This window comes from Canis lupus, chromosome 26, assembly GCF_048164855.1.
Source record: "Canis lupus baileyi chromosome 26, mCanLup2.hap1, whole genome shotgun sequence".
In the NCBI taxonomy this organism is placed as follows: domain Eukaryota; kingdom Metazoa; phylum Chordata; class Mammalia; order Carnivora; family Canidae; genus Canis; species Canis lupus.
Genome location: NC_132863.1, coordinates 38,616,581 through 38,634,712, shown reverse-complemented (window position 1 = coordinate 38,634,712; position 18,132 = coordinate 38,616,581). Strand labels below are relative to the sequence as shown.

Sequence of the window (18,132 nt, the reverse complement as noted above, 5' to 3'; positions counted from 1 at the left end):
AAACAAGTAAATCAGGGAACCAGCCACCCTCCTTTGGCTTTTTCATAAGAGAGAAACTGTTTTGAATAGTTGAAAATTTTATCCTTGGTGCCTTCAGTTGACTCTTAGCTGATCAAAAGGACACCATTTTTATTTTATGCAGCCCTGGCGGCTGTTCCTCCTGAGGTAGTTTGAGTGTCATTCCAACAAAATGCACACACACCCTTAACCTCAGAAATGTGTAATAAGAATGAAACAAAAGCAGTAGCCTCTTCTCTCCTGAGGCACTTAATCCTCATGATACCGATTTTGGTGGTTTTCATCTGTTCTGGACCCAAACTGATCAACATTTTGACATGTAAACTCTTGAAATTTATCAAAGCTGCGGGGCCGGGGGGTGGTGGTGGTCCTTCTAGGCTTGGTTCAGTGGTCACATCACCTGAAACAAAACCACGTGCCCCTTCCGTGTGGGTGTGCTGGTCGGTACTAGAAGCTCTGTAAGCAAGTTGGAGGGATGACAACTTTGAGCCATTTTTTGCATGTTAGCATCTTTATTTCCACGTAGTAATAATGAGCAGCTAGATCCAGGCTTACAGGTTCCCCTGGAGTTGCTAGTATCTTGAATTTCTTTCCATTTATTTTAGGAGTAAAAGTCCCTCGCAATTTTCGACTGTTGGAAGAACTGGAAGAAGGCCAGAAAGGAGTAGGAGATGGCACAGTTAGCTGGGGTCTAGAAGATGACGAAGACATGACACTTACAAGATGGACAGGGATGATAATTGGGCCTCCAAGAGTAAGCGTCGAGCTACGGCTATAAATGTCAATGTCTTAAATTCACTGTGCCTCCTTTTAAGAAATATTAGCCTTATCACGGAAAAAGCTCACCAATGGTATATTTTCTGAAATGTGGCTATTCTTTTTTGACCAGTTTCAGTTTATATATTTGAACCTCCTCTGATGCTGTTTAATCCCTCTCATGGTAAGCAAAAACCTGTTTAGACTCATAGTGTGAATTTACATAACATGTAGACAGGGAGGTGTGAGGTCATTACACCCTCACGGCTAGTTTAGAACAGACTCTTGGGCTTATCAAATAACAAGGCCCCAGATACAGTAGCCAGCGTTCCGAAGACAGCATCCAAACAAACTTTGGAACGCCTTCATGGTTGTGGTTTTCATTTACAGTTTCCCAGGTCTGCCACACACTCATGTCCTAATTCATCAGGCCATTCAGCAAAGGCTTATTGCCTGCCTGGTTGGCTCTGGTCTCTTCCAGGCACTATGAGACCCAGAGGCCTTTGCAAAGAAGACAGAGACAACAGGGATGAGAAAATTGACCTCTCTTTTAGAGCTTTGTGATTTGTGAGAGTTCCCAGGCTTTGTAGTACCAGCTAACTTTTTAGTGTACATAGTAAAACCTCCAAGAAATGTCATTGAATTCTCACAAGAACCTGTTGTTAAGAGCTACTATTGTGTTGTCACATCCAATTTTACAGGTGACAAAACAGAGAAGTAAAATTACTTGCCCAAAGTCACATAGCTGATAATTCCCAAAGGGGTTCTGAGTCTAGACCCTGTACTCTTAACCCTATGCTCCATTATCTCCTGTCTGTTTAGATTTTGAGTTTTCATGTGTTCCCATTATAGAATTTTCCAGAGTGTTAAGTAGTAATATGAGGTAGGAGTGAAGAAATAGATTCTCATAATGTGACACTTGTTTCAGACCATGGGAGATTCCGTCTGAATGTAACAGGACCTTTCCTGTGTGTGCTCAAAGATGGTGGCAGCCAGTCATTCTTTTCACTGTGTGCACAGGCTCTGCACCAACTCTGTGGGAAGGAGAAAGACATAGGATGTGGCCCTGGCTGAAACAAGGAAGAGGGTCATGTTCATTAGGTGTTAGGACAATCTACCGTTCATCTTGGACTATCGTAAATACACACAGTGAATGACTGGCTTTGCTATTTAACGTTGCTTCTTGAGTCATCTTTAACCCTGTGGTTTTGTTTTTTGGGTTTAAAAATATATATATTCAATTTACTGTTTTTTACTCATTTCTTTATCTTTTTAAAAAATCTCTGAAAACTAGGATTTATAAATCTATTAAATACTGAAGAAAACCTGATATAGAAAACTCGTTTCTTCATGGAGATCATTTCTTGCTGTTTCTGAAAGCCCACTGTATGGTGATGGCTTCCTTCACTGCATTTCTTCTTTTCCTAAGAATGGTTAGGTTTCTTGAGGGTGAAAACTATTCTTCCCTCCTCCTTGCTCTCCAGAGCACCTGGAAATGACTCGGAATGGGGCAGTTGTTCAATAGATTTGTTCATTAGCGGACTGATTTTCAGGTTCTAACAAATTAAGAATGGACCAGTGTACAACATTGCGAATACACTAAATACCACTGAATTATACACTTAAACAAATGAGCCACCAAATTCCATTGAAAATATTCTGTTCTACCTACAACACCTTAGGTTACCCTGCGTTTCAGTTTAACTCTTTCCACAGGGGGCTTGCTTAGTGAGTGGCTACAGTAGGCAGGATGCTTTCCACACAATCTCTTCATATACACATGACAGTCTTATCAAGATGTAATTCACATATCATAGAATTTGCTTACTGTAGAATACACCTGGAAAGTATACCGCTCCATGATTTTTATTATATTCAGAATTCTGCAGCTGTCACTAATTTCAGAACGTTTTCATTATACCAGAGAAAGACCTCTTTCCCCGTTAGCAGTTGCTCCCAACCTGTTCCCCACCCCTCTCCCTCACTAAGATAATCACTCATTTACTCTGCCCCTGTGGATTCGTCTCCTCTGTGCATTTCATATAAATGGAATCACACAACATGGGGTCTTTTGTGGTAGCTTTTACTAGCATGATGTTCTCAAGGTTCATACATGTTCTAGCACTTAACAGTAATTGAGTAGTTTATTCCTTTTGATAGCTGAATAATAGTCTCTTATGTGGATAGACCGTATTTTCTTTATCCTTTAACTGTTTGATAGACATTTGGATTTTTTTCCTTTTTTTTTTTTTTTTTTTTTTGCCTATTAGGAATAATGCTGCAGTGAATATCTGTGTGCAGGTTTTTTGTGGACATGTGTCTTCATTTTCTCTTAGGTGTATACCTAGGAGTGGAATCATTTGGATCATATGGTAACTTTATGTTTAACATTTTACATAACCACCAGACTGCTTTACAAAGTGGAAGCCGTTTTGCATTCCCACCAGCAGCTCCTGAGGGTTTCATTTTCTCTTTACCCTCACCAATGTTGTCAGTGATTGTTTTTTTACCCCTATATTTATACTTGCCCAGGCTCCCCAAGATTAAAAGCAGAGTTGTAAAAGGAACTGTCTGCCCTAGGTGCTTCCTGTGACCAGCCTACTAGCATACAAGGTATATGCTAGGCCTCTGGACTATCAACATAATCATTAAAGCATCCAAATAGAGCACTTGAGTAACTTATTTCCCTATTATATTTTTGTGACTATATAACTCAAAAGAAGATCCTCCATCAAAAGTGATCCAGCAATTCTAGGAATTTAGTTAGTTTTTTTTAATTTGTTGCCCAAAGGCCTACATATACAAAATTATGGAATGCAGCATTTTCAATTGTAGTGAAATATTGGAAGCCACCTCGGTGTCTTTCAGTAGACCATGTAGTAGGTACTGTTTAGCTATTGAAAAGGACGAGACATGATTTTTGTGTGCTGAAATGGAATTATTTCCATGATATTTAAGTGAAAAAAGGTACAAAGCCGTATAGAATATGCTGCTACTGGGGTGGTGAGGTGGGGAAGAGGAAAAAGTCGTACATATACCTGTGCCTCTGTGTGTTTATAGTACTTTTGGGGGAACATGAAAGAAGTTGTTGACAGTGGTTGCCTTCTTCAAAAGGGATCTAGCTGGCTAGGATCAGGGTAGAAAGGAGACTTATTTTTTATCATAGACTTTTTTGTACTCTGAGTTGCTTTAATTATGTGTGTTAGCTATTTGAATTTTTTATTTTTTTAAGAAAGCAACTTCTCCAAACCTAAAAGCAGAATTTCTCATGCGAGTGCCCTTTGCAGAATTCTGGCAAATGCCCAACTGTCCACAGCATTAGATGTGGATTATTTCACCTCTAACCACAGAGGTGCTAAGAATAGCTAGGTTACAGAGCAGTTTCTCAGCTTCAGTGCTATTGACATCTTGAGCTGGATCATTCTTTGTTGTGAGGCTGTCCTGTGCGTTGTAGGATTAGCAGTACCCCGGGTCTCTGCTCACTAGATGCTAGTAGCACCTCCCTCCCCAAGTTGTGACAACCATTAAGGTCTCCAGATGTTGCCTAAATCCCACTCCCTGTGGGGGTGGGGGATGGGGGTGGGCAGACATTGCCTTGGTTGAGAAACACTGTTTATGTCTTGAGTTGTCCAAGATAATGTTTTTATGTGCGGGCTGGAGCCTGGGTGTGTGTTTATACACGTACTTATCTAAAAATACTGTGTGCGTGCTTGAGAACAAAACATAATTACAGGAATGTGTGAGGTAAAAGGAAAGTAATCCTTCCCCCTTTTCATCATGTTGCCCACAGAATGAGTGTTTCTACTGACTTTTGCTTTGGGTACACACACATAAGTACATATCCTTTTTAATAAAAATGAGACCTTGCTATATATACACAATGGTTTGAAACTTCATTTTTTCACTTAACAGATGGTGGATGTCTTTCCATATCGGTGCATATTGGTTTGTCTTTTTTTTAAAAAAGCTTTATGTAGCATGTGTGATCCATGAATATATCCTCCTAAATATTCTCAGACAATACAGAGTATGTCAAATAAGAAGTTCACTTTGTTCTGCTTAACTCTTTGAGTCAGTCAGGGAAAGAGAAACCATGCCAGGTATTTCAACAGAGAGAATTTAATACAAGGAGTTGATCAAATTAGTGTTGGACTGAAAAGGCAGAGAAGATACACTGTGGGGCTACAGAGATAACAGTGGAGCAAACAGTAACTCTGCCCTGGGGCTTGGAGGACGTGGGAGGCAGAACCGAGCACCCAGAGGAGAGGTCCCAGGAGGCAGCAACAATATCGGGGACACCCAAAGACATTGGAAACTAGAGCAGCTCTCCCAGCCTGGATGGGGGGCACATGCGGGCTGACACGACAGGAACAGAAGGCAAAAGGATAAGTACGTGCCTTCTCCTTTGTAATTTAGATTAGGATTGTGTGGTTAATTGGACAATTTAGTTTTTAGGTTCTAGAATATTCTAAGTGGCACTAGCATTGACTTGGAGAAATGAATGGTTAATGTTGCCTGAAGATAGGTCCAGTAGCTCACTCAGCAGGATATTCTGACTTGTGGAAAGAGGTAGAGGCGCAGTACAGAGGAAAATTTTGTCTTGTCAGTGTCTGGAGGGATGTTGGCAGGTGCCAACTCAAGCTAGCCCATCTTTCTCAGCTCCACTTTTGGATACTGGGGCTGGGACTCTGCAGACTACATTTTTCCTTTGCCAGCTGGCACCCTATTAGCTTCCTCCAGTTGGGGACGCAGGACAGTGCCTGAAAGGCAAGGAGAAAGGACTTTTTCCTTGTTTACCTGTTCTGTATGCACCACTCTGGTAATGGCCCTTCATCTGGGCACCAGCTACTGGGGCTCCTCCCAGAGCCGGCTGGCTGCACCTCCTCCTCAGAGGTCGAATTCAGCTCTAGAGACCTCTGTCCCGGAGCCTCTAGGTCTGAAAAACCGCGGCTTATTCCCTTTATTCTCCCAGCCTCAAGGGGTACCACCTGCTTTCTGCAGGTTACCTCTGGTTAGCTCAGCTTCCCCTTTTATGTTTTCAGTCCAGTGACACCTGTTTAATAACAATTTCCCTGCGCTAAATTCTCTTAAAATTCTTAGTGCTGCATCTCATTTTCTGGCTTATCCTAACTGCCATATCCCCGCTCTCCAAATTCACTGTAAGCAGTGTTCAGTACATCTCCTTACACACCTCTTCCTATGTGGTTTCCTCCCTGTCCTCCTCCAGAGCCATATAGACCTTCTCACTTTTTGAAGGGCCCACCCCTCATTCTCACACAGCACATTGCCCACATTGTACATCACATATAACTTGCAGGTGCCTGTGTAAGATTTCAGTTGAGTACCAGTCATCTGGCTTGACCTGATTGACCTTTTTATATATTGAGATTTTGTGATTTGCTTGTTTTGCAACCAGTGCCTTTCCTTTTGTTCATATCTCCTGCATTTTCAAGATAAACTTATTTCACAATACTTTTAGACTTACAGAAAAGGTGTGAAGATAGTATGGAAAGTTCCAGGTGTACCTGGAAGCAGGGGGAACCCTGCTTCCCATGTCATTAGCATCTAATATTGGAATAGTACATTTGTCACCACCAGTGGCCCCATATTGATGCATTGCTATTAACTAAAGTCCATGTCTTATTCAGATGTTCTTAGTTTTTACCTTGTGTCTATTTTCTGTTCCAGACTCCTATCCAAGATACTACATTATGTTTTGTTGGCTCTTGACAGTTTTGAGGTGTACTGGTCAGGTGTTATGTAGAATGTCCATGTTGGAATTTATCTGCTGTTTTTCATCATGATTAAGCTGGGATTCTCTCATATATGTATTTTAGGCCCAGGGCCTGTGGTGTCTAGTGGATGAAACAACCCATGTGTACATTAGTGTAGTCTCAGCTAGAGGGAGGTGTTTGTCTGCTTCTACAGGCTATATATTCAGCAACTGGGCTGTATGGAAACCTACCTCTTAGCAGTCTTTCCATGTGGTCTTTCCATGTGCTTGTCTGGGCCTCAGCCTTTGAAAAGGCTACAAAGTATCTGATTTTTGGAATATGCCCTATTTGTTCAATCATTCCTTTGCAGGTGGACATTTAGATTGTTTGTAGTTATTTTTGCTATTGCAGACAGTGCTCCACTTTTTTTTTTTTTAATACTTCACATTTTTGTGCACAAATACAAGTCTGCCTGTAGGAAATTCCTAAAAATAGTCTTGCTGGTTTGAGCATGCCTGTTTCACATTTTGATAGGCACTACCATATTGCCCCATGAAGCTCAGGTCACATCCACAAAGTGGAAAGTGTTTCATGATCAAATAATGAATCTTAACCAGTGTTTCCTCATAGAATGTTCTAGCAGTTCTCCTTCAGGCATAATTCCTTTCATCAATGGAACCTTTTCAGCAGGTCTCTGGAGCACTAGTAAACAAAACAGAAAAAAAAACATAACCCTGTTTTCTACAAAAGTCTTTCTTTGTACTTTTTAATGATCCTTCAGGTGTCTCGATGTTCACTTGACTTGAGGCATTTATTAGTGTGTTCTAGGAAAGTTGCAAGTTGAACATCTATGGTCAGAAATTTAGTATTTCTTTTTGCTTTCTAAGAAAGTAATCATAGAATGCACATTTTTAGATTAGACTTCATAGTGTCAAGAGTAATAAGATTTAACACATGTAATAAACAGAATCCTGTTACCAGGCTGCTCACCTTCTTAACCATTTGATGCTGTTGTTAATAGGTAGAACGATTAGTGAAATCTTGTCAAGACTGATAAGCCACAAAACATACTAGCAGGTGAATAAATTGGTGCATCAGAACCTCCAAAATATGATATCAAATATTTTTTTAACTTATTTCGATATTTACCACAAGCGCATGCCTCCAGGGACTACTTTATGTAAGGAATTCTGTCTGAATTGTGTGACAAAACCATTGAGGATGAGCAGGCCAGACGTCCAGAGATGAACTTGGGATCCATGCAGTCAGCAGGTACTGTTCAGTGCATAGTTGCCAATGGAGATGGTGCTAGCCCCTGAGGATAGACCTTTTATCATATTTTCCACAAACCTCTGTTTGCTTCCCTTTTGTTGTATTGACTGAGTTAATTTTTGTCTTCCAAGGGAGCACCTTAGTTGCAACAAGCTCTTCATTTTATAAACTTGTAAAGAGCAATATTCAAGTCAAGAAACACTTGAGTACCAGTTCTGTGGAGGCCCCTGCCCTCCTTCATAGTTTATCCAGTCTGGCATGAGATGGGGAGTCAGGAGGACTTCTGCAAGGATGGTACCCTTGAGCCAAAGAGCTACAGGATGGACACAGAACAGCAAGTGGTGCCAGGACCCCAAGGGAGTCATAGTTTGGGGCTAGATGGAGAGGAAGAAGAATAAAAAGAGAGGAGGGCAGGGGTACACAGGGTCCCATCTGGGAATATGGTCTTCCTTTTTGGGTCACTCATAGCCATTAGAGGGTCAGGGCTGGTTCTTGATTTTGAAAGATCAGTCAGGCTGCTGTGTGGAGAACAGATTGTAGGAGGAGCAAGAGAAAACAGAGGCCTGGGGTGATTGAGACAAGGGGCCTGGTAAAGGGAAGTGGGTGGGTGTGGGATTACTCTTGGAGATGGAAGCTGAGATCTCCTTTTGATTGGAAGATAGTGGGTAAGAGAAAAGGGAATTGTGGCTGGCTGCCAGGTTTTGTTTTAACCAACTGCTAGATGGTGGTGCCATTTATAAGGGAAGAAGAGAGGAAGAGCAGGTTGAGGGTGGGTGGAAATACAGAATTGAGTTTAAGTTTGTCACAGTTTGGAGTCCCTGTTAAGTAGATGTGAAAGGTCTTTATGGGTACATTATGAATGTCTTCTGAATCTTAAAATATGTTCCAGTTTTTTTCTTAGGGATAGACCATTATTTAGACATAATCTTTTCAAGGATCTTCTGGAATTTAGTCCCCCCCCCCCGTCGTCCCCCCCCCCCCCCCCCCAGACAGCTAGATGTCGCTGTTTACACAGGAGTCATTATTTGGGCAGGAATTCCTGAGGAAGGCAGGAGCACTGGTGTCTGAGAAGGGGTCCCATTGGAGGGTGGGTGGCCTCTGCCTTCAAGGGGACCAGTCTAATGAGGAGATGTCCCCCTTAAGGGTGGCCTTTAGATGTTTAAATGAGGACATCACCACTTCATATAAGACAGAAAGCTGTGGACTAACTTAACCCGTATGATGACTGAGCCAGGTGACATTTGAGCAGATGATGTTTGAACTGGGTCTTCTTTTTTTTTTGAATTGGGTCTTAATGGGTGTATGGTAGATGGTAGATAGTTCAGGTTGGGGCAGGGCCCTCTAGGCAGATGGAAGCTAAGACAGCACATTTTGCTGCTCGTCAAGTGGAAGTTACAGTGAAAAGTTCATTGCCATGGGCGACTGGCATGACTGTGTTTTTCTACAGAGCCACGGTTGGTGTTTGAAGGACAGTCTTTTCTCCCTGTAGGCCTGGCATCCTCGGCTCCCCACCTCACCCACTAAATACCTGTAGTCTCTCAGATTGATGAAAAGTTTGCAGGGAGAGATGATGTTGCCCACCACCCCAAAGTGATGAGGAAATGGGAAAACAGTTCTTGTATCCGCACCCACACCCACTAACTTTTGTTTAATTTTGAAGTTCTCAAAGTTCTCAAAGCACCTTTTCAGTGCTTTGCACATGGTGGTATTTACTGCATTGGCTGATGACCCTGCTGTGAGTAGACCTTTAATGTGGCTTTCCAGAGTAAAGAATGCCTATTACACACCATTGCCCAGAGCACAGGACAGGTCTGCAAAGTAGAGAAATTAATATAAAAACAAGTCCATCTGATTGGATTTAAATAACACTAACTTGAAACTTCAGTGATACTATTTTAAATTTTCTGCCTTTTTATTCCCCCAAGACCAGAATTGATATACACTAGTGTGGGGACAAGTTACTACTAATTTAACAAATAACAAGTAGACTATGTATAAATATAGGAAGTAGATACACCAGTTCTGCAGGCAGGAATAAATGGGGTTTCAAAAGATCTGCCTTTTTGAGTTCATGGTGTGTAATTGCCTGACATCTCTGTACCTTTTTTTTCCAGACAATTTATGAAAACCGAATATACAGCCTTAAAATAGAATGTGGACCTAAATACCCAGAAGCACCCCCCTTTGTAAGATTTGTAACAAAAATTAATATGAATGGAGTTAATAGTTCTAATGGAGTGGTAAGTTGTTTTTCCTGCCCATATTGTTCCTTTGGGTTGAGAGATGCTTTTTGTACTCAAACACCAGGAGCACTGTGGCCCTAATTCTATATTGGTGATTTGATAATCTTGATGATCTTGGTGATTTGATGATGAAATATATTGCAGTATGAACATATGCAGACTTGGTGTAAGGGCCTATTCCTCAGCTGTGTTTAAATCATCATTCGTGTGACACTTACTCTGGGCCAACACTGTGCTGCTTGCTTTGAGATAGGAGCTCATTCTGTCTTCATGATACACCCTCATGAGGTAAAGATGAGGAGCCTGAGGCTTGGAGCTGCAAAGTCCTATCCGGGGTCATAATTGTACTTCCTGAGCCTTATTTACAGGACATGCTATTTTTTTCCCCTTTAATGGCTTGCTTTTTCACATTCATTTTTACTACCATAAATGGAAAACCAGCCTCTCTTGTCATAGAAGGCAGTAATGGCAACAGTAAATACTACAGAATCAAAGTGACATTAATAAATGCCCCATGTTTCTTGCCAAAGGCTTTGAGCCTTTGAGACCTGCTCAAAGGGGAGATCAGCAAGTGTTGAAGGGTTTTACGTGTTAGCATTATGTGAGTTAAGCCTTTGTTTTGAGACACTCAGAAGACTTGAAAGAAAAGCGAAAAGATATGGGCTTGTTGCTGTGTGTTCAGTGTTTAATGTTGTATCTGAGCTCCACCAAAGTCCTGAACCCAAAACTCAACTCACACTTTGGGAAATTTCTTTTGGGAATTACGGTACTAACATGAGAGAATGTGACTCAGAGGCAGGGCCTTGTCACCAGAGTGTGGATTTGGGCCACCAGTTGCCTTTGCTCCTTACTGCACTGAACATTGTTATCATCTACCACCTGGGTGTAGAGCCAAGAAAGGACAGCCTTGAGCAGAGGCAGCAGCCAGTGCATCCAGGAGAGCAGGTCACTGTTCTAGAGCCAGCTGGGTGGAGTCTTGCTAAGTGTCAGGGCCATTTCTCTGAAGGTAGCTTTACATATCCATAGTTTCCTTCTCCTAAACAGTGAGGGTTCGGACACAAACAGGAAAAAACAGACTGCCCAGAGGGAGGGAGTCATGCAGGTAATTCTACATGTCAGATATGGTGGTGTGATGGGCATGTTCCACTTGAGAAATGCACTTTACTCCTATCTGCAGTTTTACTCCAGCATATAGTGATTCATTTGTTGGAGAGCCTGACAGTTTTTTTGTTTGCCTTTCTGTAGGTGGACCCAAGAGCCATATCCGTGCTAGCAAAATGGCAGAATTCATATAGCATCAAAGTTGTCCTGCAAGAGCTCCGGCGCCTAATGATGTCTAAAGAAAACATGAAACTCCCTCAGCCACCCGAAGGACAGTGTTACAGCAATTAATCAAAAAGAGAAACCACAGGCCCCCTCTCCCCCCCCATTCGATTTAAGCAGTCATTTTCCACAGTAGTACATTTTCTAGATACGTCTTGTAGACCTCAAAAGTACTGGAAAGGAAGCTCCCATTCAAAGGCAATTTATCTTAAGATACTGTAAACGATACTAATTTTTTGTCCATTTGAAATATATAAGTTGTGCTATAACAAATCATCCTGTCAAGTGTAACCACTGTCCACATAGTTGAACTTCTGGGATCAAGAAAGTATATTTAAATTGATTCCCATCATAACCGGTGGGGCACATCTAACTCAACTGTGAAAAGACACATCACACAATCACCTTGCTGCTGATTACATGGCCTGGGGTCTCTGCCTTCTCCCCTTCTCCTCCTGCTGGCTCCCTCCCTCCCTCCCTCCCTCCCTCCCTACCTCCACCCACCCCTCTGTCCCTGCAACAGCCCTCCAGCTTGGGGTGGCTTGCTAGAATAGGCGTGAAGGTTTCAGGTCGCAGCCTGTGGGACTACTGCTGGGTGTGCAGGGGTGCTCCAGCTGCACCCCTGGTTTCCTTTTTTAAGTCTTAAATGATGCCCTCCCCCCTCCAAGCCATCATCCTTTCTCTTCCCATGACCACCCTCGGCCGAAGCATAGATTGTAACCCCCTCTGCTCCCCTCTGAAATTGGCCTTTGGTGAGGAATTCAGGGCTTTCCCCATATCTTCTCCCCCACCTTAATCGAGGGGTGCTGCTTTTTCCTTCCTCCTCAAGTCCCTTTTTGCACCATCACAACCCAATACTTCCTTGCTTTGGCCAGAAGCCATCAGGTAAGGTTGGAAAGAGTCTCTGACTTCCCTCGTTTAGTTTGGAACCACATTTACTCACTCTCCACCAGCCTGGGAATGAATATTGGGTCCTCAGCCCTGCCACCCTCTGCTGTCATCATCAGCTGATGCCGTTTTTTAGCTCAGGTTTTGATAAAGTGAAAAGAACAGTCACCAGGGGTATTCAGACCTGCCAGCTCTCAAAGTGCTTGGTGGTAAAACTTGGAGAAAGGCCACAGAAGACACTTGTAAGCACACACGATCCCTCTGAATGAATTGTTTTCTTTTCCTATAATTGCTTTTGCTTTTAACAATTGAAGAAGTTTTAAACAGGGTTCTCATGTGGTCATCTTACAATCCATTTGGGTCTAGTTTGGAATCTGACAACTGGAACGAAAAGAACCTTGGATTCGGTGCATACTTTGGTTTTGGTGCTGCTGCGTCTCATGGTCCTCAGCAGGGATCGAGAAAGAACTCAGTGTGCACAGCAGATCCCCGAAATTGGCGGGCTTGACTTCCTGGCAAATTGCTGCGTTTTTCCACTTTTCTGTTCAGGACCACTAAATGCTGAGATGTGGATGCATACCGAAATAAAAGCGATTCATTGTGTTCTAAAGATTTTTTTTTTTAATTTAGTGTTTGTATAAAACCACCTTTTGAAGCAGCAACTATCAAGTCTGAAAAGCAATCGATGTTTCCATTAATCTTTTTCTGGGGGATACCTTAGTTCTAAGGATTTAACATCCTGTAAGTAAAGTTGAACATAACAGTATTCCATAAGCAGCCTTTTTATTGTCAGACCATTGCCTGATTTTAATATAATAAAAAAGAAAGTGTGCGTTAATATTTAAGAAGCTGTGCCCTTCTTCCGCTTGGCATATAATTTAGGAATGGAATTTGACATCTTAAGATGCTTTGGGATTCAAATTGATGTCCTTAAATCAGGGGTCGGCAAACCTCCTTCTGCCAAGGGCCTACGTCAGTAAATACTTAAGCTTTGTGGGCCAAGAGACAAAATTGAAGGTACTGTGTAAATATTTATATGGTGAGAGAAAATGGATTTCCACAAAATTGGTTATTGATGAAATTCAAAATCTAGCAACTGAGTGCAGTTCTTTTCTAATGTTATAGGTCTAATGAGAAAAATTGAATTCTTTTTTTGGAGAGTAACATTTTGCTTCCTGGAATTTAAAGCTAGTATTCCTGATTTATCAAGTCTGTTGTAAATGTTCATCTGCAAAAATAGTTCTTCATCAAGGGACTGTACAGAAAGGCAATGGGCCAGATTTAGTCCATGGGCCACAGTTTGCCAACCCCTGTCTTACAAGATTATAGTGAGAAGGTTGGGGTGGTGGTGGCGGGTGATCTTTCCTTTAAGTAGCTTTGTGGGACTCTAGCTATTAAGCCCCCTCTAGCACCTAGTTACCAGCTGGATTTAGTAGTCTGTTGGGAAGGGAAAAATAAGGCTTTAACATGAATTTCTGGCATTTGAGACCAGAGTTTTGCCTGACAGTTGACAGTTTGTCTACTCCCTACACTGTAGGGAGTAGAAACGTGTCTGTGGCTGTTTTTATCCAGGATTTGAACTTCCTGCTGTGGTCCCAGCCACCAGCAGGCGTGACCTTGGTGTCCTGTGGCAGGAGCCAGGCCATTCTTCTGTGGCTGTTGGGGGCCAGGTCAGATATCAGAACCTGGTGCCTGGGTAGCGCCAAATTGTTCTTACTGGGTCACCCTTCAGAAAGCACTGCCCGATTTCTTCCAGATGGTCCCTAGGAGTCCTCCAGAGTGAATTACTGCCTTTCAGCTGTGGGTTCTTCACCTGTAGTACTTAGCTTCACCAAGGGAGGACAAGGACAGGAGATTTTTTTTTGGGGGGGGAAGGGAGATTCTAAAATTATTTCAAAATGCTGCTGGAAAACTCCAAGGCAAATGCAGAGCTAACTCTAAAGGTAGCAGCTCTCACATGCTTTGTGACCTCCAGAGAGAAGAGCCATCTGGAATCCTAGAGTGGGCACCTTTCCTTCTTCATGTACGACAGAACTGACCTCAGAGTTGGGGGAAATTGAGCTGGAACTTTCTGTGATAGCTGAGCCTCATCTGTGGTTATGTCCCACAGTCATGTGATTTGCTTCTCATTGTTGCTGATGGGTTTACAGGTGGTCTGCAGTTTGGGCCTAAATTTAGGGCAGAGAAGAAACGCTTGTGTAGGGGGGCTGAGTGCGCTGCTTCACCAGGTGCCTCTGCTCACACCTCCACATCCTCAGCTCCAGTCAGGTCTTTGCTCTTGAGAGAAGACACTCCTGTTACTTTTCATTGTGTAGAACTGCAGGGTGTGGGGGTGCACGGAGGTCTCCAATGATCTGACCAGGTGGAAGAGGACATGCACCCTCAGATACTTACCAACAGCAAACCAGTGGTGGGTCTCCACTACCCCATGACTTTTGACCATAATCTTGGGACGAGAGCAGGGTCTTGAGCTGTGTCTCAGCCCTGCCGAGACAGTTCCTGGAGCCCTTGGGTGGGGTCACCCTGCGGTACTAGTGCCTTTAGTTGTGATAGGGCAGCATGGATGGTGTCCAATAAATGGCACAGACTCCGCAGGTCCCTCCCCTGTCCACCCTGGCCATCAGGGCCCCCTGCTCAGCCTCTTGCCCTTTTGAATTCCCTCCTTGCCTCCAGGGAGCTAGTGGATACTCAGCCACATTCCCCTTCCTTACTTACTTGTGCCTGCTTCATATTACTCCATCGTCAACCCCATAAAAGACTGGGGCCTAGCGTTAGGGATTTCCCATTCCTTACTCAACAGAGGAGGAAATTCTAAGGAAGGGCAGCTTGTGAAAGCAGGTCATTTTTCCAGCTTGTGAGTCATCATCTGGGCTGGGGGCTGTACAGATAGTTCTGAGCTGTGTGCACAATAACTGGACTCACCTTGAAGGCATTCTTGGGATGACATGAGGTTACCTGCTTTTGCTTTTAGTCCAGGCTGCCTCACATTGCCTAGAGGTGACCTTGGAAGAGGTGTTAGTGCTAGAGCCAACCTCATTGCTGCTGCCAGACGACTTCTTACCATGAACAAGAAGGCACAGGCTGCGCATTGGCGTTCAGGTGTGAGCCTGATGCGGTGCAGGTGGGTGGGGACAGGGGCGTGGAGGTGCTACTCAGTGTTGGGGATGTGAGTTCAATGAATGCCACATCTTTGGTTCACAGGAGAAACTGCAGATATGTAATGTGAAATCTAACACTAGTGTCGACGGACCAGCTTCTCATTCTATGTATAAACAAAGTACCCCTACGACTTGCAGGCCATGGGAGAGTTCCGTGTGCATAAGGCTCTGTCACCGGTGGCACCTTGGCCCTCAGGATCATTACCATGGTGGCCTTTGACCCTGGGAGCTCTGCCCAAGGACATGTGGTGGGTCCTCCGAGCAGGGGCATAGGTAGAAGGTTCTAAGAAACCAGAATTGCTGCAGGATCCACAGGAGACAGACCCATGTTTCACTGAGCAGATGCAGTCCACTGACATGCCCCATTATTTTAGTGCCACCAAGAAAACATGCTCTCAGTCACAAGTGCAAGACACTACTTGTGTCTGACTATAAGGAACTGACTATATACTGACTATAAGGAACCCCCCAATCCAGAAATGTTAAGATGTGGAAATGTCCAGTTGGTGAGAAGCAGGGTGTACCGTCATGATAAGGACAGAGGAGGTGGCCACACTTGTGACAAAGGACGGACACCGCCTCACATCCCCTGCTAAAAACCCTAGTCTGCAAGCCTGTGATGGGCAAACCTGACTCCCATTTCTAAATTTACTAAAGAGAGAATACGTGGGCTTAGAAAGGACTTCAAACAGTAGAAAGCGAAGGGATGGAAGGTGCAGTCCTCTCCGGCTTCTCACCCCATCCTGTCCAGACAAGCACCCGTGCAGCGGGCTCCTGTGAGGTCCCGTGCGCACGTGCAAACCAGTGCTGGCCCCCTCCCCGCCTCTCCTTCCCACTGGGAATGTGGCCTCCACTTTGCTCTCCCCCTGGATGTTTTCTCCCCAACAGGACCTGTCAGGATCCCTGGGGAGCAGCACGGAGGGAACAGGCGCATAGTCTGAACAGCTGCTGGGCACCCAGGACCCAGTGCACCCCCACCCGGTGACCCGGCCCTGACGGGACGCTGAGGTGGTCTCGTGGTTGGCAGCACTCACCGGCCTCAAGGCACACGCACATTTGTGTGTGCACGCTCGTACGCGTGTGCAGGCGCACATCTGTGGCGTCAAGTCCTGGGAGTGGGCTCCTCCGTCCAAGGTCATGGGCACTTCATGTCATTTTCAAGCTGCCTTGCAAAGAAGTACCAACTCTCCCCCACCTTTATTTTAAGATAGTTATTTACCTAACAATTTATGTATTTATTTGAACACAAGCTGTGGGGAGGGGCAGAGGGAGAGAGAGAGGGAGAAGCAGGCTCCCCACTGAGCAGGGAGCCAGATGTGGGATCCGATCCCAGGACCCTGAGATCATAATGGGAGCTGAAGGCAGACGATCAGCCCCCGAGCCACCCAGGCGCCCCCGCCTCCCCTTCCGTCGACAGTAGGGCAGGTCCCCCCGCCGGTCTCTCTGATGGGACTTCCTTGCCTGCCCACCTTTGAGCTGAACGGCTGTCCCACAGTTTCCCGTGCCTGTTCTTACGTGTGAGGCTGCGTCTCCTCAAGCGGAGAAGTCCTGGTTTTCCCTCTCGACCACGGCCTGTTACCTTTTCCTGCTGATCTGTAAGCCTGCCTGGTCCTCACCGCCTGGGACGGTCACCCGAAGCATACACGAACGGGTCTGGTATACTCGGCTGCGTCGGTGATGGGTGGCCACCTTCACCAGCCATCAGGGGCCCTTCCCTCGTGGTCAGCTGGGGACACTTTCAGTCCCTTCCCCTTCCACCTCCTGGGCCTGTAAACGTACTGGGATGAAGACAGGCATGTGGCCAGCAGAGTGGCTTCCTGACACCACCCACAGCTTGCTGCCTGGCGTGGGTGTGTGTTCTGATGTGTCCTGCCCCCTGGCAGTGCTTGGGAAAGCACAGATCTCATGCCAACGAGTGGGTGCACTAAGAAACTTCGTGCTTCCAGAAGCCAGTTCTCAATCCACCACGACCTCCGCCGGCTCCCTGGGCTCTCGGCCTTGTCCCCATCTCCACACAGGCACAGCCAAGAGTGCGCTTCACTCCCTTCTCTGTGTGGCTGGCTCCCCGGCACCAGGACAGCCGCTCTTGTGTGTCCTCTTGAGAGAGACCTTCCCAGTCCCCGGGCCTTCTCTGTCCCTGTCACCTGTGTTTTGTACTAATACCTAACAATTGGATTTATTAGTTTAGTTATTCCCCTTTCTCTCACTAGAGTGGATCTCATGCAGGTGAGCGCCTCATCTGATTTATTCCTGGGCCTTCCCCTCCCGGCCGTGGACATTGATGGGCCCGGGGGGTGGGGGGGTTCTTGATGGCCTGTGAGGCCTCCGTCTGCCTCTGCCATGAACACTAAGTGACATTTGGGCAGCAGGCTGGGTGCGTGAGTGGGCCGAGGGATCCACTAACTTTGGCAGTTACAGGTGAAGCTTGTAAATGGTGAGTAGATGGAAGGACGCGCACACGAGTGCGTGAGTGGAGGGGAGATCTCCACGTCCTCTACCTGGCTCAGGTGGGCCGACCCTCACCCACCCCCCAGCTCATTCGTCTACCTGCTGTGCGGCCCTGGGGCCGGCTCCTTAGCCTCTCTCTGTGTCCACTCCACAGGGTTGTTCTAAGGATTTCCAGAGGTTTTACGTGTCGTGGGATTCTCACAGCCCTCGGCACATAGCAAACCCTCAGGAAACGTTAGTTACCTGCTGAACACTGAGCAGAACACAAGTTTCCCAGGTGCCCGGTTCCAGGCCCGGCCCCGCGCGCTGCCG

General features: G+C 45.1%; 1 protein-coding gene across 4 annotated transcripts in view; it reads left to right on the top strand.

Moving 5' to 3' along the window:
• UBE2V1 (ubiquitin conjugating enzyme E2 V1) overlaps positions 1-13,052 on the top strand; it is a 31,086-nt gene extending 18,034 nt beyond the window's left edge. For 3 of the 4 annotated variants that reach the window (XM_072801410.1, XM_072801411.1, XM_072801409.1), the window contains 3 exons: positions 624-772; positions 9,875-10,000; positions 11,249-13,052. In XM_072801410.1, coding sequence (XP_072657511.1) covers positions 624-772; positions 9,875-10,000; positions 11,249-11,395 — 422 coding nt within the window. In that variant the 3' untranslated portion in view covers positions 11,396-13,052. Of the gene's footprint in view, positions 1-623; positions 773-939; positions 959-9,874; positions 10,001-11,248 lie in introns of those variants that run through there. The other variant, XM_072801412.1, reaches the window with a different exon arrangement.
• The last annotated feature ends 5,080 nt before the right edge of the window (positions 13,053-18,132 follow it).